The following is a 23,237-nucleotide window of genomic DNA, read 5'->3' on the forward strand; positions in this document are numbered from 1 at the left end:
GGGCCTGAGCCCCAGGTGCCCACAGCAGGAACCCGCTCAAAACAACACCCAGTACTGGCTTTGCTCCTGTCACTCCTCCCTGTTCCCCCCGTGCTTCCTGCCATCACCTCATAGAAAAAACACGAGCCCAAATTCTACTCTTTGAGGAACCCCAGATGAGATGGTAACTGCTGTAGTCTGAATGTTTGTGTCCCCAATCCCCCAAATTCATATTTGAAATTAACCCCCAAAGTGATGGTATTAGGAGGTGGGACCTTTGGGAGGAGATTAGGCCTTGAGGGCGGAACCCTCCTGATGGGGATAAGTTCTCTTATCAAAGAGACACTGGACAGCCAGCTGGTCCCTTCCACCCCGAGAGGTTATAGTGAGGAGATGGCCCTCAGTGAGGAAGCCAGTCCCCAGCTGATTTCCACTCCCCAGCCCCCAGAACCGTGAGGACTAAATTTCCACTGTTTATAAGCCACCCAGTCTATAGTATTTTTGTTACAGCAGCCCTAGCGGATCAAGATAGTACCTAATACTTAAGTGCTGGCTGTGTGCGAGTGCTGTGCTTAGCCCTCCCTAAGCATCACTGCACGTGATCCTCCTAAAAGCCCCATGAGGCAGGTCCTATTATTAGCCCTATTTTACAAACGAGAAAACCAAAGCTCAAGAGGGAAGTGATTTACCCAAGTTCACACCGTGACTTAGTAATTTTCCAGGACAGAGAACCTGGGCCAGAAGCCAAGGTTACACTGGTTGATTCTGTTCTATGTCTATTTCACTGATTTAACGTGAAGAGCCTTCTTCAGCGGGGACTTTAGAGACCACCTCCAAGGGGATGGGGGGAGAATATCCAGGCTCTAGAGATCTATGGGTCATGAGATATTGATGAAAGTGGGGTTCTGAGCCATAGAAGAGCTCAGTCGAGCCTGGGAAGAGGCCATCAGTGTGTTTTGATGATATTACTAGAGGCACAAAGGAATTAAGTTCTCTCAGCCATTCTCTGTCTGCTTGACTCCTGGGAAGGAGGTGGGCTTCCTGGAACAAGAGGGGCAGCTAATGCATCATGTCTGTGGTGGGGCAGCTACCACACTGGGAACCACATTTTTTTCCTTTCTTCCCTCCTCCCTCCCTCCCTCCCTCCCTCCCTCCCTCCTTCCTTCCTTCCTTCCTTCCTTCCTTCCTTCCTTCCTTCCTTCCTTCCTTCCTTCCTTCCCTCCCTCCCTCCCCTCCTTCCCTTCCTTCCTTCCCTCCTTCCTTCCTTTTTTGTGAGTCTGCTTCTTTTCTGTTGTATTCACAAGTCTGTTGTATTTTTTAGACTCCACATATAAGTGAGATCTTACAGTATTTGTCTTTCTATGCCTGATTTATTTCACTTGCATAATACCCTCCAAGTCCATCCATGTTGCTGCAAATGGCAAAATTTCATTCTTTTTTATGGCTGAGTAGTATTCTATTGTAGATATACACCACATCTTCCTTATCCATTCACCTGTTGATGGACACTTAGGTTGCTTCCATATCTTGGCGATCGTAAATAATGCTGCAGTGAACACTGTGGTGCATGTATCTTTTGGAATTAGAGTTTTTGTTTTTTCTGGATCTATGCCCAGGAGTGGAACTGCTGGGTCATACGGTAGTTCTATTTTTAGTTTTTTGAGAACACTCCATGCTGTTTTCCACATTGGCTGCACCAGTTTACATTCCCACCAACAGTGTAGGTTGGAGGTGCATTTCTGATGCAAGGGGTCAGCCAACCCTGCTCTTCCTCTAACCTACAGCATCTCCTGAACTTGGGTCTCTGGCCTTTGAGGGTTGCCAACCACGGGGAGACCGAGGCAGATCCTCCTCCACTCTGTGCACACCGAGCGCTCTCCTTCCCACATTCTGACTCACATCTCCAAGGTGGGACTTCAGATGCACCTTTACCAAGGAGAAGCCTTTCATTTCAGCTCTTGCTAAGGAATCTATGACCAGATTACCAGGAAACATCATTTCCTAATTGGACAAATTCCAAGAAGGAAAGTGTATTTTTAAAAATCTGGAGTTAATGAGAGTCTGGAAAACATCCAGGTGAGAGGACGGAGCAACGAGAATGCTGGAAAGCTGCTCGGCATTCTCCCTTTGGGAGGGATGCAGACACCGCCTCCGAGTCCAAGCCTGGCTCCTCCTCCCATTGGCTTTGGCCCCCGGGGGGGAGCCACATAATCTTTCCGCTCCTCGGTTTCCTCATCTATAAAAGGGGGATGATATCGTTTCCTACAGCCGAGGATTCCTGTGGGGACTAAACGGCAGTGCACGGAGAACATCAGTGCCTGATGTGTGCTAAAGGCTCGGTAAAAATTAGCAGAGCAACGAGGTCAGTGGGCATAATGCCCATGAAAGATAAAAGGGGGAAGAGGCAGGGAAAGTTTCAGACGGTGGTGCAGCTCTGACCTTCAGCCAAGGCAGCATCAAGTTCTAGAGCAAAGGTTGTTTTTAGAAGAATCTGCATTGGACAGAAATAGCCAGACCTGAGTACCCCTGACCCTCTCCTCCATCCCTCTGCTCTTTTTTTTTTTTTTTTTTTAAATAAATTTATTTAGTTTATTATTTTTTACTTTATTTTTTTTTGGCTGAGTTGGGTCTTCATTGCTGCGCGCAGGCTTTCCCTAGTTGCGGGACCGGGGGCTACCCTTCGTTGCAGTGTGTGGGCTTCTCATTGTGGTGGCTTCTCTTGTTGTGGATCACGGGCTCTAGGTGCGTGGGCTTCAGTAGTTGTGGCATGTGGGCTCAGTAGTTGTGGCTCACGGGCACTAGAGTGCAGGCTCAGTAGTGGCACACGGGCTTAGTTGCTCCACGGCATGTGGGATCTTCCCAGACCAGGGCTCGAACCCGTGTCCCCTGCATTGGCAGGTGGATTCTTAACCCCTGTGCCACCAGGGAAGTCCCAATCCCTCTGCTCTTAAACTGTGCCTCCCAGCTTTGGAGAATGTGACAACGGTCCAACACTGAGCCAAATATGTAACATCTGCTCTCTTAGCTGCCGAAGACCCAGAGGAACCCAGAAGCAATCACATGTAGGGACTTCCTTGAGGGCATGTCTGTCCTTGTGTCTGGGGGAGAGGCGCCCAGGAAGGAATCTTCTTTTGAATGCATGAGAAGCTTATGCTTTAGAAGTCAGCCAAGGTGTGTGCGTGGGCTTGACTTTTTTGTCAGTTAGTTAATTAATTAATGTATTTAGCAGCCACTTATTGAGTGTCACCTATGTGCCAGGCACCTGGAAATTCTCTCAGAGGAAAAAGACACTTACTTGGACCCGAATATGAACAAAGAGGCAAGGCCAAGTTTCCTCTCAGAGAGCAATTTAGAATTATCTAGGTCAGGCCCCTAAAGCACTACTTTAGAAAGCACAGACTAAGACATTTCAACTGAAAAATGCTCAAAGATTAAAGTTATTTTATTTCTTTCTAATTATGAAATAGTTACTCATGTTGAAACATTTAGAAAGCACAAAAAAGTACAAAACAGAAATAAATATCAGTCTCACTTCAATATTAATATTTTGGTGTTCTTCTTGGTTTTACCCTGGTCTCAAGAGGGGCCATTTTAACTGGGCTTTGAAGGATGAGTAGGAGTTCACCAGGCATATCAAAGATAGGAAAGCTTTCCAGGAAGAGGAAATGGCATGTGCACAGGCCTGGAGATGTGAAAGTACATGGACTTGGTTTGCAAAAGCCAACGGGAAAAGGACAGGAGGGCCAGAGAGAGGATATTCACTTGGATAGTCTGGCAGGGAGGAAGTCATGGAGGGTCTCACATGTCAGACTGAGGAGCCAGGACTTTGTCAAATGGCTTCAGGGGAGGGTGTGCCTGCTCAGACAAATGTGGAGGATGGGCTAAAAGAGGGAAGCCTGGCAGCAGGAGCCAGTGGAGGCTCTGGTCCAAGTAGGGGAGACAATGGTCCAAAAGAGAATGGTAACAGTGGAGGTTCAAAAGGTTTACTCCAAGGGATGAGAAGTAAATTTTTAAAAAGTGACCTTTAGATGTTTAGTTCTTACAAAGACAACTATATCCTGTCTTGGGGAGGGTGTGGGCCCTGTTGCTAGAGTGAAATACCTTTTTGGAAGACAGTCCATTTACTCCTTGGGTGATTCGGGGCAAGGGTTTCAACCTCTCTAGGCCTCAATTTATTGTGTGAAAAGTGAGGCTAATAAGAGAGTTTATCTTATAGAGTTGATGAGAGGCTCAAATGGGATAGTGAATAAATTGCGCTTATCAGGCCTGGCACATCAAAATAAAGGCTAAATACAGTTAGCTTTCATCATCATCAACAAAATTTTAAATGCTCACATCCTAGGACCTAACTAATGTCCCTTCTAGGAACCCCTATTAAAGAAACAACAGCATAAGAATATAAAGCTTTGCACAAGGATATTCACAACAGAATTTTTTTTGTAGTAGCAAAATTGTGGAAATAACAGAAATGCCCGTCAATAGAGGAATGATTAATACATTATAGGAATTAATGTTTCAGAATTCTATGCAGCTCTTAACAAGAATGAGGAAGATCTATAAGTATTACCTAAAAAATAAAAAATTTTATGGGGAAAAATGAGGTTGTAGTAGAATATGTATATTTCTTGTGTAAAGTCAAACCAAATACACTTACAGGTGAGCGCATAACATATTCAGTGGCCAGATGAATGGAGATCAAAGTCCACAGCCCTTACCCCTGGAGAAGGTAGCCTTGGGGTTGAGATTAGGAAAGGAGAAGAAGGAAGAGATCTCTATACACTTCTGCGTCATCTTAGTTTATTCTTATGAGCGTGTATTATTTTGGTGGTGAAAATAAAGTACTTCTCAGGTCAGAAAGGTTGAGGCAGACACTACCAAACGTAAAATAGATAGCTAGTGGAAAGCAGCCGCATAGCACAGGGAGATCAGCTCTGTGCTTTGTGACCACCTAGAGGGGTGGGATAGGGAGGGTGGGAGGGAGGGAGATGCAAGAGGGAAGAGATATGGGAACATATGTATATGTATAACTGATTCACTTTGTTATAAAGCAGAAACTAACACACCATTGTAAAGCAATTATACTCCAATAAAGATGTTAAAAAAAAAAGAAAAGAAAAGAAGGCTGAAGAAGGAGGAGGAGGAGGACCCTGGATGGGAAAGGATGCAGGAAGCAGCTACGCGCCCAGAAGAGAGCACGCTGCAGGGCTCCAGAAGCTTCATCTTTCACATCGCAAACTCCACTCACACTGGAATCCTTCCAGAGCCACATTGTCCAGAACTAACAAGCCACTGCGGTCCTGGGAACATCTGTTTGCCTCTGGTGATGTTCCAGATTCCTTCTCCCAGGCTTGTGGGAATGGAGCCTTGGTTGTGCTTACCCTGGGGTCAGAGGCTGGCTCGACCCCCCCACCCCCACCCCTCCGCGATGGATGGCACGCTGCGGGGAGGGTCTGGGCAGCACACGTAGGCAGAGGGCGTTCTGCCTACCTCTGCCACGCGTGAGCTGGCTATCTCTGGCAAGTTCCTGAAATGCTGCAGTTTCATCCGTGAAGTGGGAGCAACTAGAGTCGCAGTTATTTGACAGGGTGTTGTGACAGTAAATGAGGCGGCGACAGGGTAAAATAATTGCTCAGTGCCTGTTCGCCATCACCGTCTGTAATGCAGGCTCGACGGTGGTCGAGTGTAAATAAATGATAACACAGGTCCGCACTCCTAGCGTCCACACTCCTAGTTCACTGCGGGACGTTCCGTTCCCACCGCGGCAGTGCACTAACCACTCCCCCCGCTCCCCAGCACCTCCAGAGCCGTGGCATCACCTTAATGTACTCCTGGATCTCGAGAACAACAGTTCTCAACCCTGGCTGCTCTTAGAACCTGAGCCCTGGGGAGCCTAAAATGCCGGTTCCCAGGCCACCTCCGAATATTGGGATGTGATTGGTTTGGATGGGACCTGAGCAATGAGACTTGTGAAAGGCTCTTCAGGTGATTCTGGAGTGAAGCCAAGGGGGAGAAACCCTGCCCTACACCCAAACGGGGGTGCCCTCTTCGTGCCCAGCATCGAGGATGGGGGCTCCCCATTGTTGCCTCTTTGTGTCCCCTCCCCCCAGACCCTGTCTTCCCCTCTCTCAACTCCCAGACTCCAGAGCTGCTGTCTACACCTGGTCCAAGCGGCTTTTCTGTCCAGCCTTCTCCTCTTCCTCTCTCCATTTTTTATTGTCAGCCTCTACTTGGGAGTCCTTTGCTTTGTTTTCTTTTGTTTCACCATTGTCCAGATTTTGCCTTGCAAAGGAGCCCTGGGAAGCTGGAGGTGCGCTGCACAAGTGGAATCCAGTCCCAGTTTCTCTGTCGGTGCCAGCATCCCTTTCCTCCTCATCGGGTCATCCTCACTAGATTTGCCGATGTGACTCACCCCGCCCGGCGAGAAGGCCGTGGGAAGAAAACTTTCTGCTTCTTTCCTATTTCAGCCATCCAGCGGGTAAGCCACCCGGCTGCACCTGAGGCCGCTCCCCTGGGGAACAGGGTTCCCGGCAACCCCCCTCCTAGTTATGGACCAAAATTATTATTCAGGGTTTGTATCAGGAGGTGGCATCCTTTGGAATTTCAATAGCATCGTCATCTTCGTCTCTATTTTTAGCTTTTCGTTATTAAAAATTGTTCTCTCCTGCTACCATCTTGGAGAGTGCACATTATTAAAATACATTTTCATCATAAATGAGAATAAGAGGAAAGAACTTGTTCTTGATTGCAATCACACATGATGAATCGATTTCCTGGCCCCTGGAAACTTCACACTTGCCAAACCGACGCTGTGACATCCTGGAAATGGCCTGCTTGTCTGTCTTTTCCATTTGGTTTATTGCAGAGAAATAAAAGGACAAGGGAAGGAAAGTCATGACTTCAGGTTCTCCATTTACCCATTTTAAGCTTCACAGCAAGACTGTAATGTAGGTTTTATTGTCTCCATTTTACAGATGAGTACACTGAGGATCGGAGAGGGGAACTGGCTGGTCCCATGTGACAAAAACGGTAAGTGACAGAGTTAGGATTTGACTGCTTTTCCTCCCCGGGACAAAAGCCTCCAGAAGGAGTCCCTGCTTTCAGGATGAAGCCCGCACTCCTTCCCTGGGCACTGAAGGGCCCTCACGACCCTGAGATCCTGGTGGCATCTTCCCCAAAGTTCCCTCCTTTGCACACACCATTCAGCCACACTCTCCCTGGTTTCCAGATCTTTCCATGGAAAGGGAAGCCCTTTCCAGTACGGAGAAGCCCTAGTTTTCTTCCTGCCCCTTTTCTCCTCCCAGTGAGAAATTTCTACTCCTCTTCCCGGTATCAGTTGAGATGCCACTCTTTAAAGCCCTCACTGATTCCCAGCTCCCTTTCCCTGAGCCGGCTTCAAGTGTGATTGGCCTGTGTCGCAGCACTGATGGCCCTGAGGGCAGGGACTGGGTCTGGTCTACAATTGTTCTGTGTTCCGCACTGCCCCCCTCCTACGGGGAATCAGGTGCCCTGTACAATAAGCCCCATTCCTGCTTGTCGGCATCTTTACAGCTTCTTGAAGCTAGAGAGATCATGTCCTTCTCCTGGCTTCTTGCACCATCTTCCGGACCTGGCCTTGGAAATCCAGAGATGCACGTTCGAGGGCCGCAGTCTGTTGCCTTGCGCCACCTGCCGGCAGCTCTGGGGATCGGTGGGCTCCAGCCGCGCGATCTTGGAGGCAATGCTGCCCCCTGGCGGCGTCTCTCGGAGTTGCGGATCTCTCCGGCCTGGAGCTCCAAAACCACAGGTTCAGGCCTGTCTATACGGTAGATACCGTTTCCATCATTTCCAGGAGAGAGATGGAATCAAGGGGAGGGTCAATGATTGGCTCGGTAATCCCAGGGCTTGGGAGCTGAGAGGCACCCGCTTCCAAGCCTGAGCTGGGGGTCACTCAATGGCCTGAACTTGACGTGTTTCTGATTTTAGAACCAATACAGGTGCATTCCAGAAAATCTGAGAAACAGAAAACTGTAAAGAAAATAAAGATTACCTGTAAATCCAGAGATACCAACTGTTAACCATTATGGCATATATTCCTCTAATATGTCTTTTTATACATATCAGTGCATTTATTATTATAAAATTGGGACTGTAACCTACAGGGTTTTGTTTTTTTTTTAAGTAGCATTTAATATGTCCTGAGTTCAGAAACAGAAGAAAATCTGTAAAACTAGAAAAGCATAAAGGAGAAAATTTTAAAATCACTTAAAAATCCCACCATCCAGAGATAGCCTTTCTTCCCAAATTAGCTCATATTTGTGACAATCACCTGTTATTTATCCTTCTATCTTGCAAAAATCCAATTCAGAAATTAAAAAATTCTTTTCCCCAAGGGAAAATTTATTCTTATACTTGGGATTACCCACAATAGCGTACACTTTTTTTTTTTTTTTCCTACCTGGCAGTTTCTCACCATCTTCTGGAAATATTCTCCAACCTCCCCCTTCCTTCACCTCCCCTGACCATTCCATTCATATGGTTCCCTCCCAGGAGTAGCCAGGTCTCCTGTGAACCAGAGTGTATCCATCTGTGGGATTAATTCTTAGACGTGAAATTGCTTTAAGGAGGGTACGTGCTTTAATAAGTTTCGATAGATACACCCAAACTGTCTTGCAGGAAAACTGCAGCAATGTGGATGTCATGTCTACCAGCAGTCACGAGAGTGCCTGTTTCCCTGTAGGATCACAAACAGTGTTGTCAAACTTCCGGCCCCGGGGATCACATAAATTTAGCTACAATGCGTTGAGTGTGCCCTGTGCCAGGCTAAGTGCTGTCCATTTATTAATTCTCATTGAATCCTCCCAATAACCCAGTGACGGAAGTGGTATTAACTTCATTTTACAGATGAGGAAACTGAGGTTTAGAGCGATTAGCCTGCCTCAGTTCACAGAACGGAGCTGAACGCGACTCTAGCATTCATCCTAACATCCACCCCAGTGGTTCTCAAGTTTGAATGGACTGTGTCAGAATCACTCAGAGGGCTTGTTAGAAGTTGGCTGGGTCCCACCTTAGAGTTTTTGATTCAGTACAAGAGGGCCTGAGAACATGCATTTCTAGTTCCCAGTGAAGCTGATGCTGCTGGACCAGGTACCACACTTTGAAAACCATTGTTCCTATTACTCTAATAGGGGATCCTATCTGGAAGTGACCTTGCTGATCTGCCTTTGACCTTGGTTGGGCCCTTATTGGAATTCTGTATGTTCCATAAACCTTTTGTTTGTGGGGGGGGGGTGTGGGAACGTGAATACATCTTTTATAATCCTGTGAATCCACCAAGTTAGGTTGGTGGTAAGTGATTTCACTTCTTCAAGACTGTTTCCCCACTTTTTTAATGGAGGTGATGTTCAGAGGAACTGCTGGGGGTATTACAAGGAGTAATGTATGCAGAAATAAAAACATGTTGAAGATTGTAAAATGCTGTACCGAAGCTAGTTCTAATTATTCCTATTGATGGAGAAGCTGTGAAGTACAGTGGAAGACACTGGAGTTTGACAGGCCTGGACTGAGATAGCGGTTGGGCCACCACATGACATTAGACAAATCAGCCCACATCTCTGAGCCTCAAATTCCTTCTCTTTAAAACTGGGCATATCGTGGTCTCCTTGAGGGTTAAACAAGCCCCTGCGTGTCTTGTTCCAAGTGCTCCTTCCGCTCCAAAAGCTACAGGGGCAGTGGTGTCCTCCGTGACAGTTGGGCTGGCTCCAAAACAATGCTTACAACTTGGACGCCCCCAGTCATTTTGCCTCTCGGTTCCCAAGGATAACATTCATTGCCAGCTCTGGTCCCAGAAACCCTCAGATTCCCTGTTCTTTCCACATCTTGGTGACGACCTCTCCGTGACACCAAGTGGATTCCTTTCCACAACTGGAAATTGGAAATGTGAAGACCCTTCTTCAGATTTCCAGAAAGAGCCCAGGATGAACCCGATGACCAGGGGGACCCTTGGCTGGTGCCAGTTGTTCTAGGTGATGGAGCTACGGCCGTGGACAAAACAGAAATCCCTGCCCTCGTAAGCTTGTTGATCCTATGTCCCTAAGAACGTCAACACTGAAGCTGGAAGCTTCCTTGGAATCTGGTGAGGGGTAAATACGCAAATTCACCGAGTATTAGAAGTTGATCTGAAATTGACCCAGTGAAGCTCGGGTCCCTGGGAACATTGGAGACGTGGCACAGCCAGAACTTCTCCAGCTGTGATGCGTACAGGGATCTCAGGGCTCCTGCCATCTGGCAGATGTTGGCTCAGCAGGTCTGGGCTGGGGCCCAAGAACTTGCGTTTCTAACCAATTTGGATGTTGCTGGGCTATGGACCATACTTTGAACATGTAGAATTTAAGTGATACTTTATAACATCACTAACAAATGTAACCTTATTTTTCTTTGGCTTTCAGTGAAATTCTGAATACTCAAGAATATACCAGTTTGAAAACTAATTTTACTGGAGTGTTCCAGTTGTTTACACTTTTGGACAGGGCTGTAGATTCACGTGTCAGACCTTGGCTGCCACTATAGTTTTCAAGCGACCAGGAGCAGCCTTGAACTTGTACTACTGAAGCCCCAGCTTTCTCATCTGTGAGCAGAGACTTTCCTACCTCTGTCTCATTTAGGCAAAACCTTAATTGTTGGACGTTTTAAAAGGATGGATTCAAGTGTCTCCCCGTGGCCACTTTAATCTGCTACTTTTAGTGAGATTGTGGGTTATCTGTGGGGAAGCCGCCAAGATTCTGAAATCTTACCAGTATATTGATATACTGGCATTTTGAATGCACATCCAGCATCTGTAGACAAATATACAATCAGCAATCATCCACTGAATGTTTACTCTGTGCCAGGCACTACGTAAACCGCTGTGCTGGAATTATCTTGTTTACAACAACTCTATGAGGTAGATTCAATTATTCTCTCCAAACTATCCAAACTAATAAAACTGAAGGTCACAGAGAATGTCAGCAGCCCAGATATGTTTATTTTAAAAGTGGGTACAACCAAGATTGTACCGGCTCTGTCTGACTCCTAGACCCAAGCTCTTGAATATATTTCAATAATTTAAGTGATGAACAGAGGTCCTGTAGCAAAACAGAGCAGAGACGTGACCAAGGTGGGTAAAATGCTCAGTTCTTTTTTACATCTGTTAATAAGGCACTCCCCAATCCTGGGTTAAATTTAGATTTTCTCTGTGAACTATGGTAAACGTTAGTTCCACATTAGAACCTGACAAACAATACAAAAACAAATTGACCTCACCACCATGTGTAAGGGTGTCAGTCATCAGGGTCTAAGGCAGAATCTCATTCCCCCTGTGTCATAATGAACGTTACCTGGAATTACGCTGTGTGGGGCTGCCAGGGGCGGATGGGAGCCTCTATGGTGTTCAAGAAGGTGGAAAACTGGTAGCCAAAACTAGAAATATATTTCCTGCTAAAGGCATAATACAAAAATATCTCTTCATCAGGAGTTACTGGTGGTACCCAGATATTAAGTTAGAATGAAAGGTACCATTGACTATAACATAAAAACTGCATCATCCTTTACATACAAATAAAAGAGAGAATTTTTTTTCATTCTGAGTTTATTTAACATTTCATCCAGTTGAACTGAAATAATACATTGACTCCAACACTGGCCAGACACTGTGCTAATACTGAAAAAAAGCTGCCAGTCAGTTAATACTTACAGTCATAATTCTTTATATCATTTTACTAGAAATATTAATAACTATTTACCTTTACAAGCATATTGCACTTCATGTGAATTTTCTCCAGAAGAGGTATTCCTAAGAGATCAGCGAAGATTGCCAATCTTGGTTCATTTTGTTCCTTTTTATAAACCATGATTCAACTATACAGTTCATAGTTCTCTATAAAAGCATCAAGAGTCAGAAGCTTCAACAGATAATGTTTAAAAAGACACATCTCCAGGCTCATTACCCTTTTATAATGATCCTTTGGTCATCTCATCCTGGTGTGTATTAAAATTTCGGTTAGTTTGTCAATCTTCCAACCAGGCATTCATTAATTTTTCAACGAGGGTTAAGATTTTGACATGGAGCTGCCACTTGACTGGAGGTAAGAATTCTGAGATTAGCTGGGGCGAGTGGGGTAGGCCTCAAGTGCTTTAGTTTCTTGTTAAAAGTGCCCTTTAAGCACCTCGTGGAGCTCTGCCTTGAATTTCCCGCTTTTACCCATTTTTAAAGAGAAGCATCTATGGCAACAAAAGACATCCAAGGCCAGAATGTCATGGGGAAGCTCTTTTGCTTCAAATGGTTTAAGACAGAAAATCTAAATGAGAATATTTTGGCAGTATAAAGGAAGGCTCAGAGTGGCCCAAAAGCTTCAGGTCCATTCATCGTTTTAGAGAAAAGAGAAACACAGACACGAGGCACACCATTTTTTCTTTATGAGGAAATTCAGTCTGGTCACATTGTCAGGAAAAATTTGCCCAAACTAGTTTCTACATTTTTTTCCCACTTATAAGTCTCTGAATTACAAATTGAATCAAGTGGTCTACACTCAGTGAAATGACCACCTCACATATGCCTTTGAACCTCTACAGAATTGAAACATAATCTGTTACATTAGATATATTATATGTGAAGCTACTACAGATGATGTAAACAGTGGTCCACGGGTTCATTATTTTCAAACAGGGTGGAATGTAATATACAACATTCAAGTAAAACTCATTGAGTCATTGATTCACATACACATTATTACCGTATCTTTCTGAAAGCCAAAGAGATCTACGAGGATGACAAGAAAAGACATGCAGGCAGATGGAACTGTTCTCTCGCTTATAAAAAAAAAAAAAATCAAACACGCCAGATTCAACCCAGTCATACAGCGTTGGTTTCGAATATACTTCCAAAATTTGACATTTGTGCATTTCCGTTATTTGATTAGTTGATTTAAATGACTGAATATAAAGTCAACAAATGCAAGGTAAGATTAATATCTTCATAAGAATGTAAAATAGAATAAATTTCAAACTCAACCGAAGAAATCCACCAGCAATATGAAAGCATACAGCTGTTGACAGCAGGGACCTTTCACCACTGTCTATCACTCTGACTTTTCCGGGAGGTGTATGAAGGAGCTTTTATCTTACAAATGCAAAGAACTCATCTTCTACTTCGGGTTGCCTCCAGCCCAAACTGGGCAGGAAAGTAAACTGTCCTTAATATTTATGAGTCATTTTCTTTTACAGTTTAGCTTCAGGGCTTTTGTGTTTTCTCAACTCACTACTGAGAGCTCTCCTTGATTTGAAACAAGAGTAGGATAAAAATTCAGTATTTTAAACAGATTTCCTTTTCACTGACTGACAGTCAATATACTGAACATCTACTGTATGCCTAACGGTGCTTTTGAAAACTCTGGGTGAGGGTTGGGATATGGTCTTTGAAAAAACAGTGGCTATAAAAGCTACAGGAAGGGTGTTTCTGTAAATTATACCATGATTCAAATGTAAGGGGAGGCCACCCCAGGTGCTGTGCTATAAGTAGCAGCTTGACTCTAAAAGGCTAATGTGGATCGTTAAAAGGTTTCTGTCACCAGTTGACCAGGACCAGGATACCCCTTACCAACTTGGCTACACCACACTTGCGGTTGGTAGGATCCTCTGAAGATGTTTCTTTCCCTACTTTATAATCCCTTGTTAAAGTACACCCGCCGTAATTCAGGATGGGTCTCTCGGATCCTGGCTTGCAGCTCGGCCTCCAAGCTTGTCACAGACATGGAACTGGGAGAAGGGAGAGACGACAGACAGGGTCATTCCACGGGCGGAGGTGGGAATTAGAACCTGGAGAGAGGAGACAGAGTGGCCCCGCCCACCCCCGTGACTAGGGCGACAGAGTCCTGTTTGAAAAAGGCTTCACGTGCCCAGAAAACAAGTATCCTGTTCCTCTCAGAAAACTGTCACTAAATATCAAAGAAAGGCGCCATCAGAACCCAACCCTTTTTACCTCTCATCTTATTACAAGCCTTAAAAACCACTTTTGCCAGCAAGGAGGTATGGTGATGACACTCATAGACCCTGATGGTATTGGAAAACAACCTGTGGTCATGCCACTTCCCAAGGAAAACAACATAAATGTTCACCGTTAATGAAAAAAAGATATATGCACTCAGTGGAGTTTTTTAGCACTAAAAATTCACTTGCGTTAATGTGCTTTTGTCCATTGTATGGTAAAACATACTTATTCTAAAACTTTCAGAAAATACTAAAATGTACGAGAAGAAACATCTCTTGTTGTCACACTACTGAGAGGACCACTGTTCGTGTTTGCTTTATGCATTTAAAAATGTACTTGAATGTTTTACATGTGCATATGTATTAAGGATGAAGAAAAACTGTCCAGAAAAACTGTGGACGTTTTGTTACTGAAAGCAACTCGTTTGCCCCTTTCCTGTTTGCCCATTTCTGTTCCCCTCTAATCTTAAAAGAACCTAATTACAGGAATGAGATCACTAGGCAATTAACCTAACTCCTGACTTGTGCTGTCCTGAATGCACACCATGCCGTGTCTAACCTGTTGATTCTTTTCCTAGATAAAAAGAAGAATGAAGAAGTAAGCAGTTAGAAAAATGACTAGCTCTCTACCCCCAACGAATCCCCCTAAGCAATCCCGCAGGCAGATCATGTGGGCAAGATAACAAAGAGAGTCAGCCAGTCTGCACGCAACGGAGAATGATGCAGAATCCAACCTCCTGCCTCGATGATTCACTGAGATTCTTTCCCCTCCATTTTTCCCTTTAAAAACTGTCATGGCTGAGAAGAATCATCAGAATTGGTCTCTGGACACAAGTCCACCATCTCCCCAGATTGCCAGCTTTTATGATTAAAGCACCTTTCCTTTCTACTGACACCTGCCTCTTGAATTATTGGCTTCTGAGCGGCGAGCAGCCGAACCTGGGTTTGGTAAGACTATATAACCAGTCTTTTAAAAAGATTTGTTCTTCAATATAGTTGAGATGTGGTAAACTACGAGGTAAAAAAGGTAGGATATAGATTTATAAACGTATGCAAAAAAGAGAAAAATTATGAATATAGGAAAAAACTAGAAAAAAAACCACAATGGCTATTTTTTTTCCATATAGTGGGAACTTGAGTATTTTAAAATGATGTTGCTGATGATAATGATAATGGGTATGAGTTAGCACTCAGTTTTTGGGTCAGACATTATGCATTTTAACCCTTATAAAAACCTGGCAAGTCAGGTATTATCCTAATTTTACAGATAAGGAAACTGGAGGTGTAACTGAGATTTGAAGTCAGATCTTTCTCAACCCAAATGCCATGTTCCTAAGTCACCGAGTGCAAGGTCAAGGGCTGAACACATATTCCAATGCAATATACTAAGGAAATAAACATTTCTTACCTTAAGCCCTGAGATTCTGGGGTTTGTACAGTTAAATAGGCATGAGTGTTCCTCTTTAGGAAATTCATCTGTATTGGGCTTCAGCAGAGGTTCTGAAGGTCCCGCCCTCTTCAAGGAGGGCTTAGCTATAGGCATCAAGGTGATAAAGGTTCCCTCTCCTTGAAATTTAAATCCCCAACTAAGAACAGTGGGGATCAAAGGCAGAAGTGAAAGACCAGATAAAAGATGGATTTTTCTATCAGGTAGAGGGACCTGATGAAGTTAGTTCTAGAACAGAATACCTCATCCCAAATCTACTGTGAAAGCCTAGGGCATTAAAGGCCATATGTTTGGGGCCTGCTGGCCCACGAAGGATACTACAAGGGCAGGAGTCTGGTAACACAAACCACAGCAAAACAACAAAATGCTGCTCCTCTGTGCCTTGATGTTAGAATAGAAAAAAGCTGAAGCCTTAGATTTATGTGATGCTGATTTAATGCCTGTCAATACAGTTCTTACATCAAAGGCAGGATTCAAGGGCAGCTTGTGATGAAAGACACGTGCACAATCAAGATTTTAAGGCAAAAAAAAGAAAAAAAAAAACCCTAAGTAGGAAGAAGGGAAGCAAATATACCAACCACCAAAGCTAAGTGCATATAACTGCTGTCCCTGTGGGTGGAACTTAAATTCAAATATATCTGCATTATAGATGCATTTGCCAATGGATTGGACATCGAACCATATTTAAATTTTTATAAGAGCAAATTGGCACGAGTTAACCTGAGTCTTACACAAGAGTAAAGAATTTTCAAATGTAACAGTAGCAGGTAGAAAAGAACTGGGCAAAGAGAATTTTGATATTAAATAGACATGCATTTGATTTCTGCCTCTTCTCTCTTCCTTTTAGAGACTTGGCTTCATTATCTTTTTGAGACTCAACTTTCCTACTAGTGAAATGGACCTGTGTCTTCAACTGGTTTTTAGGATTAAAACGCATGATCACTCTGAAGAATAACAAATACATACCTTTTCTGAGGAAACAGAGCACAGCACAGAGGTGTAGCAAATACCAAACTTAAAAAAAAAAAGAAAAAAATCAGAGCATTTTTGAAATGGTCGACTTTTCAGATTCTTTTTCTATTATTTTACTTTGATAACACTCCCCTTTCTTTCTTTTGAGTATTATGCTGCCTCACAAAAATATGTCCTGTTTGTATAATTTTACTACCAAGGGCTGCCAAAATAATTTTTTTTTAAATCAAAGAGATAAAAGGAGTTTAAAAAAGAATCACACAAATAGCCCCAAATGTTGTAGGTTTCTCTAAAGACAGTTTATGTCTAGCTAATGACTGGGACCATAGTTCCAGATGTTCTGGGCTGGTCTCATTTTCAAAACGTGTGTCCCGTATTATCCCTCACATTTCATATGCTGTATATTTATCTTAAAAAAAGAAATTAATGACATCAAAGTAATTCTACTCACCAGAAGCCAACTAATCCAACTTGAATAGGTGCGCTCATCCATGGGAACCTCTGTGTTGAGAAATAAATTATTTTGAGTACTTTTTATATAGGCTATTAGAAACAATTTCTTCTGCTGGTTAACTGGGACAGGAACCTCGCCACATTACAAGATCCAGCTGGAATGCGATTAGTGAAATGCAGGGCTAACACTGTAACAGCATTACAGTTAGTCCTGACTTCCCTCTTCGATCTGTCCATGAATGCACATGCAAAGATTAAGCGGCTTCTCATTTTTCTCCCTTGCACATATAATCTGAGAGATGCCTGGCTATATGGGAGCTGGAGAAATCGTTATCACTAAGCTACAATTTCTCTCCTAGCTGGGGATCTGTATAGGTGGTTCCAAGGCTGGAAGACAAACAAAGCTGCAATCAAATCTCTGCCCTAGGGCTTCCCTGGTGGCGCAGTGGTTGAGAATCTGCCTGCTAATGCAGGGGACACGGGTTCGAGCCCTGGTCTGGGAGGATCCCACATGCCGCGGAGCAACTAGGCCCGTGAGCCACAGCTACTGAGCCTGCGCGTCTGGAGCCTGTGCTCCGCAACAAGAGAGGCCGCGATAGTGAAGGGGCCCGCGCACCGCGATGAAGAGTGGCCCCCGCTTGCCGCAACTAGAGGAAGCCCTCGCACAGAAACGAAGACCCAACACAGCCAAAAATAAATAAATAAATAAATTTAAAAAAAGAAAAGAAAAAAAAAAAAAAATCTCTGCCCTACCAGTTCATCCCCACTGTGGGAAAAGGGCACGGTCTCCAACCTTTGGTTCCTTCTCTGTAGAAGGAGGATCACAGCAGCTTCCTAAAAGCGTGTGGGTGAAGATATGCCAGATAAATAAAGCACCTAGTAACGTGCCCGGAACGTAGCAGAGACCCAACAAGTATCCCCCGTCCTCCTCTGCATCTTTCCTTTCTTGGTTTTAGTTGCTGTCGGTATGGCTAAAACTATTGCTGGCATGACAAATTTTTGCCTGTCAATTTTTTGTTAATGGAAGTGAATGAGTTGGTTGGTCTTTTAGAGAATAAGTGCTATTAGATTTTTAGTTTTCAAAAGGGAGTTTTAAAAAAGCATAATATGCAATATAAAGAGCAACGAAATATATAGATTGTATAAATAAGGCCACTGAAAGAGCTGCAACCAAGCTGTGAACTGGTTGTAATGAAATCAGCCAACTTAGTTAAGTGTCAACACAAGCTGTTAAAAGATCACACGACTCCAAGGAGGCTTGCGTGATAGGCATACCCTGGTCCCCGAGAAGACTCCTCTGGCGAAAAGGTACATCACATGGGTGAACGTGAAGGGAGAGAGACGTGGACTGGAGAGGAAGGGAGAGATGTCATCAAGCAGAGACAGACCATGGAGCTCGCACAGAGGGGCCCCACCCCTCCAAGGAAAGCAGGAAAAGGAAATATTGTATCTGGGGCAACTGGCTCTGTCTGATGATGAAGGATTTTCATAAGGAGATGGTAAATCCTCTTCCTAGCACTTCCCAGATGTGTGTCATCTGCGCGGGTACACAGACTTGGTGATGGGAAGGCAAGCTAAGCCCTGAATGAGATCTTGTGGGAAGATGAACCCATGAGAGCCCACCCTCACGGCAAGTGGACTCTTGAACAGTTGCGTGTAATCTCAACGATGGATGTGTACAAACCAAAGGCTGATGGTGGCTTGTGCAGAGGGTTTTGTTGGAAAGGCTCTCGGTAATGACAAGGATCCTGGAGAATTCTGATCTCTCCTGTGAAACCCAACCTGGATGTCATCCCTCCTCCCGACTCCTTCCCAGCATTCCATCCTGCCTCGTTCATCCCTACTTCTTAAACAGAACTTAGTCTGAGATTAAATATGCGAGCTGAGGATGTTTGGTTTTCCCCTAGATAATCACAGAACTCCGTGAGGGAGGGGCATACCTTATTTAGCACAGAATTGTGCAAACAGAGGATATTTTAAATGAAAAGTTTAAATGAATTAAAGACAGTAATCACAAGTTTAAAAGATATATATTCAATGAAGTAAAAGCTCAAAAAGTTAATATGAGTAAATTCTTTCTCCTCCCAATGATCTTTTCTCCAATAGCTTTATGAAATACAATAAATTGCACATACTTACTGTGTATGATAGAAGTTTTGACATAAGTATTCAGCTGTGAAGCCATCACCACAATCAAAATAATTAACATAGCCATCATCCTTAATGTTTTCCTTGTTCCTTGTGCCCTTGGCAATTCCACCATCTTCCCTAAACCCTGTACCCATTCCCTGGCAACCTCTGATCTACTTTCTGTCATTATATACTAGGTTATAATTTCTAGGATTTTATATATAGTATCTACTTTTTTGTGTAATTGTTTTGAGATTCATTCATGCTGTTGTATGTATCCATAGTTCAGGACTTTTTATTGCTGGGTTAGGTATTCCATTGCATGGAATGTATTGCTTTGATAATCCATTCATTCTCCTGTTGATGAACATTTGGATTGTTTCCAGTTTTGGGCTATTGCAAATAAAGCTGCTTTGAACATTTGTCTTTTATGGACATATGTTTTCATTTCTTCTAGGTAAATACCTAGGAGTGAAATGGCTGGGTCACATGGTAAGCATATGTTTAACTTTTTAAGAAACTGCCAAACTGTTCTCCAAAGTGGTTGTATCATTTTACATTCCCACAAGCAGGGAATGAGAGTTTCAGGTCCTCCACATCCTTGCCAACACTTGTTATGGTCAGTCTTTTTGATTTTAGCCATTCCAATAGGTGTTTAATGGTAGCTAATGTGGTTTTTAACTTGAATTTCCCCCAATGACTAAAGATACTGAGCATCTTTACACGTGATATTATTTTATATCTATATATACTTGGTGAAATGTCTGTTCAAACCTTTTGCCCTTTTTTAAAAAAAAAAAACTGGGTTGTTTTCTTTAACAAGTATTGAGGATTCTTTATATATTCTGGATACAAGTCCTTTATCAGACACATACTTTGCATAAATTTTCTCCCAGTCTGTTTCTTGTCTTTTCAATCTCTTTACAGTTTTCAAAAAACAGAACTTTAACACTTAGTTGAAGCCCAATTTGTCAATTTTTTCTTTTATGGACTGTGCTTTTGGTGTTATGTCTAAGAAATCTTTGCCCAACTCTAGATCTCAAAGATGTTCTGCTATATTTTCTTCTAGAAGTTTGACAATTGTAGATTTTTACATTTAGATTCCATGAACTATTGGGAGTTGATTTTTATATATGGTACAGTCAATTCCCTACACACGGCCCACAGCCCAGGCAACCTGACCATCTACAAGTCTCCCAACAAGCCGTGCTCTGTGTCTTCTCTGAGCTTCTGCAAAGCAGGTGCCCCTGGCCAATTGTCTTCAAGTCTCTGCCCACCTATGGCAGTTGGGGGCGAAACCTCTTCTATGTTCCCTCTGTGCCCCACGCTGTACTCGCCATGTATTGGAACCATTTGCCCTGTGCCTCTCCCCACCACCATGCTATATGGTCCCTGAGAGCAGGGCCCAAGCCCTATTTCTCTGATGCTAGGACCTAGCACATTGCTTGGCATGCAACAGGCATTCAACAAAGGGCTGCTGAATAAAATAAATGAATGAACAAATAAATGCTACATTCACACTCCATTAGCAGACAATCCTGAAAATCTACTGAGTAGACAGAGCCGTCCACTTTTATTAAAGAAAATATAAACGAACTAGAACTTAAGGAATGAGGAGCTCTTATTTGACCCAAACCATATCAACTTTATTCCCAATGAAAGTGCCAGCAAAGTAAAGAGACCACGGGAGCTATTCTTCAAGAACACTGTTGGGAAAAGCACCAGATTTTAAGCAGTGAACTTTTTGGTTTACTGCAAAGATCTCTGTGAGTCACCTGCCCACAGCTGATGCTTTTTGCCAGCGCTTCATTTGGGAAAAGATAAAGCGTAGGGGGAAGGATGAGTCATGCTGAATGCTCCCCAAGCTCACGTTTAAAAAAGCCAAGAACATTCAATTCATTTCATGTTTGCAGAGGAGTCTGGTCATAGTCAAGGTAAAAGCCCAGATAAGTACATCCTTGCAGAGAGGCACATCTGGCCGCTGGAGCTGCGGGAACAATCAGAGCGCTAACCGACCCAGGCAGATGCCACCCACATGGGCATGATGAACGGCTGAGGAAATGACCTCTAAGCCTTTGTAGAAGGGCTCAGAAAAGCCTGCCCTTCCAAACAGCATGTGAAAGTGCTTTGCAGATGGAAACATATGGATAGGAAGATAAGCTGCCTCTGCCTATGCTTTTGTAATGGCCATAGGTATCAGTGAAGTCCTACAGTCCTCGCTACATGGGCAAAATGCAATATTTTGGTGTAACAGCAACCCTGAATGTGGGAGTGGGATGTATGTCTGAGGAGCTCAACATTTAGCCATCGTTTTTTCAAAGCACCATCCTCCACAGAGGTCTGAACGAGTTCAGCTGGCCAGACCCTCTGTAGCTAGCGAGGCGCTCGGACTGACCCATGAGCTACTCTGACCGCCTCCCCCAACCCTGCCCCATGGCTTCTGATGCCAGCGGTCCCTTCTGGGTCCACATGAGGCCCTTCAGTGGTGGAGTGGGGCGGGCAGAGGGGAATCGAGGTGGCACACCTCTATATGATTATTGAAGGGTATGGTACCAAGCAAAGCTGAAAACCACAAACAAAAACAAGGGAGGAAAACACAATATTTATTCGTGTATTGTTGTGAAAAGCCTAGGGCAGTGTGGCAACAGTGGCTAACTGCTTGTATCATTTGCTGGCTGCTTCATGGAAGAAAATGCCAGGTGTATCTACAGCAGTTTCTGTCTGTCCCAGCAAGAAGACGATGCAATATGCCCACCTATGTCTCCTGCCCAGTGTTTGTCACCAAGATACTAGAGTAACCGTGGCAACTTTTCCAACAACACTGAGACCCCAGGAGTTCAAAGGCATGACAGTTGGGATAGTAAAGGACCAAGTTCATTTCACATGTCTTCCCCGGTGACCTAACTCTTTAGCATGAATGTAGGTTCGAATGCAGACTTTCCTACAGAATTTCTGGAATCCCACGCCATGATCGGCTCACATGTAAGCAGCCATGTGTGCTCAATATCCACAGCCTGGAGTGAGACTCTGGGGAATAAGGCCCCGCTCCACTCCAGAGCCGGGCTGCTGACATACCTCTGCTAACCGGGTGCTGGGTGATGCTTGAGAGGCAGAGAGAAGGGGATGGGAAAGCTTCAATGGTGGGGACACTGCCACTGAAGGTGGCCTCCCACCTGCTCTCACAGTCACCTGCAAATTCACGACAATCATATATTATTGATGGAATGACCCACACTTGCAAAAGTATTCCTCTCTTGCAAAAGTTCACTTTTATGCCAGACAAACTAACATGATGAGATGACAATTTCCAAGCCTTGTATCTACCCAGAAGTCTGGTCTTGCTTTAAAAACCTGATTTTGCTTAAATTCCATGGGAGGGGGAAGTTGGGTTTATTAAACATGGTTTTTGATTCTCCATTGCTCCCAAAGTTGGCATGCCAATACCTTAAGAAATTAACAACCAGGCAAATCCAAAGGTTGCCTGGGTCAACATATGCCCTTGCAGAAAGACTATAATCCTAATGACTTATCAGATCAAGAGCCAGCGGAGAAGAACCCAGGGCATCAATTCCATGTCTGCAAAGTTATGGATCCAAGGATGGGTCACTTCCTATTAGCATCCTGGAGAATAATGTTGATGGCCCCCTTTCTAAGTTCATTTGATAGGTTTTCTCCCTCAAAGCCTAAATTACTTCCCATAAGGAAAGCAGGGATGGATAGAGGAAGGAGCATTAATTTTTGGTTTTATTTTTTTAGATTATTTGAAAATCGCTGAGATGTCAAAGTTGGTGAGTTTTAGATGTTTGCATAATTTAGTAGTTTTAAGATCTAGTCACTGTTCCAGTACATAAACTAATTCCTTGGCAGCTTTAAAGAGTTCATCTGTTTACATAATTTGGTAATTTCAAGATCTAGTCTCTGTTCTAGTACATAAACTAAGCCCTGAGCAGTTTTAAAGAATTCATCTTTTCTAAATTTTGCAGCAGAAACAGACTTCAGCAAAGCCTTTTCATGAATCCTCAAAATAAGGGCTTATCGAAGTAGGTAAATTACGCCAAATGAGGTCAAATTTACATTTTGGTCATCACTAATAGCTTTACTGATTAAATCAGTGTAACTGTTTTATATTTTTGTTTAATCTTACACTTAAGGCTGTAGAAACCCTCACAGGAGATGGATGGGGACGTAGAGCGCATTTGAGGATGCAGCCTCCTGGGGTGGCCCGGGGGGTCTGTGGATGCCCCCTGGGAACGTTCCC

At 43.8% G+C, this 23,237-nt stretch overlaps 1 protein-coding gene across 6 annotated transcripts in view; it reads right to left on the reverse strand.

The window, feature by feature from the left end:
• Positions 1–12,384: 12,384 nt before the first annotated feature.
• SFXN1 (sideroflexin 1) overlaps positions 12,385–23,237 on the reverse strand; it is a 45,382-nt gene continuing 34,529 nt past the window's right edge. For 3 of the 6 annotated variants that reach the window (XM_082456531.1, XM_082456534.1, XM_082456529.1), the window contains 4 exons: positions 18,125–18,197; positions 16,848–16,897; positions 16,391–16,438; positions 12,385–13,746 (listed from right to left, as the gene is read on the reverse strand). In XM_082456531.1, coding sequence (XP_082312657.1) covers positions 13,684–13,746; positions 16,391–16,438; positions 16,848–16,897; positions 18,125–18,197 — 234 coding nt within the window. In that variant the 3' untranslated portion in view covers positions 12,385–13,683. Of the gene's footprint in view, positions 13,747–16,390; positions 16,439–16,847; positions 16,898–17,591; positions 17,684–18,124; positions 18,198–23,237 lie in introns of those variants that run through there. The other 3 variants (XM_082456532.1, XM_082456530.1, XM_082456533.1) reach the window with 2 other exon arrangements.

This window comes from Balaenoptera physalus (assembly GCF_965194825.1).
Source record: "Balaenoptera physalus genome assembly, chromosome: 3".
NCBI lineage: Eukaryota > Metazoa > Chordata > Mammalia > Artiodactyla > Balaenopteridae > Balaenoptera > Balaenoptera physalus.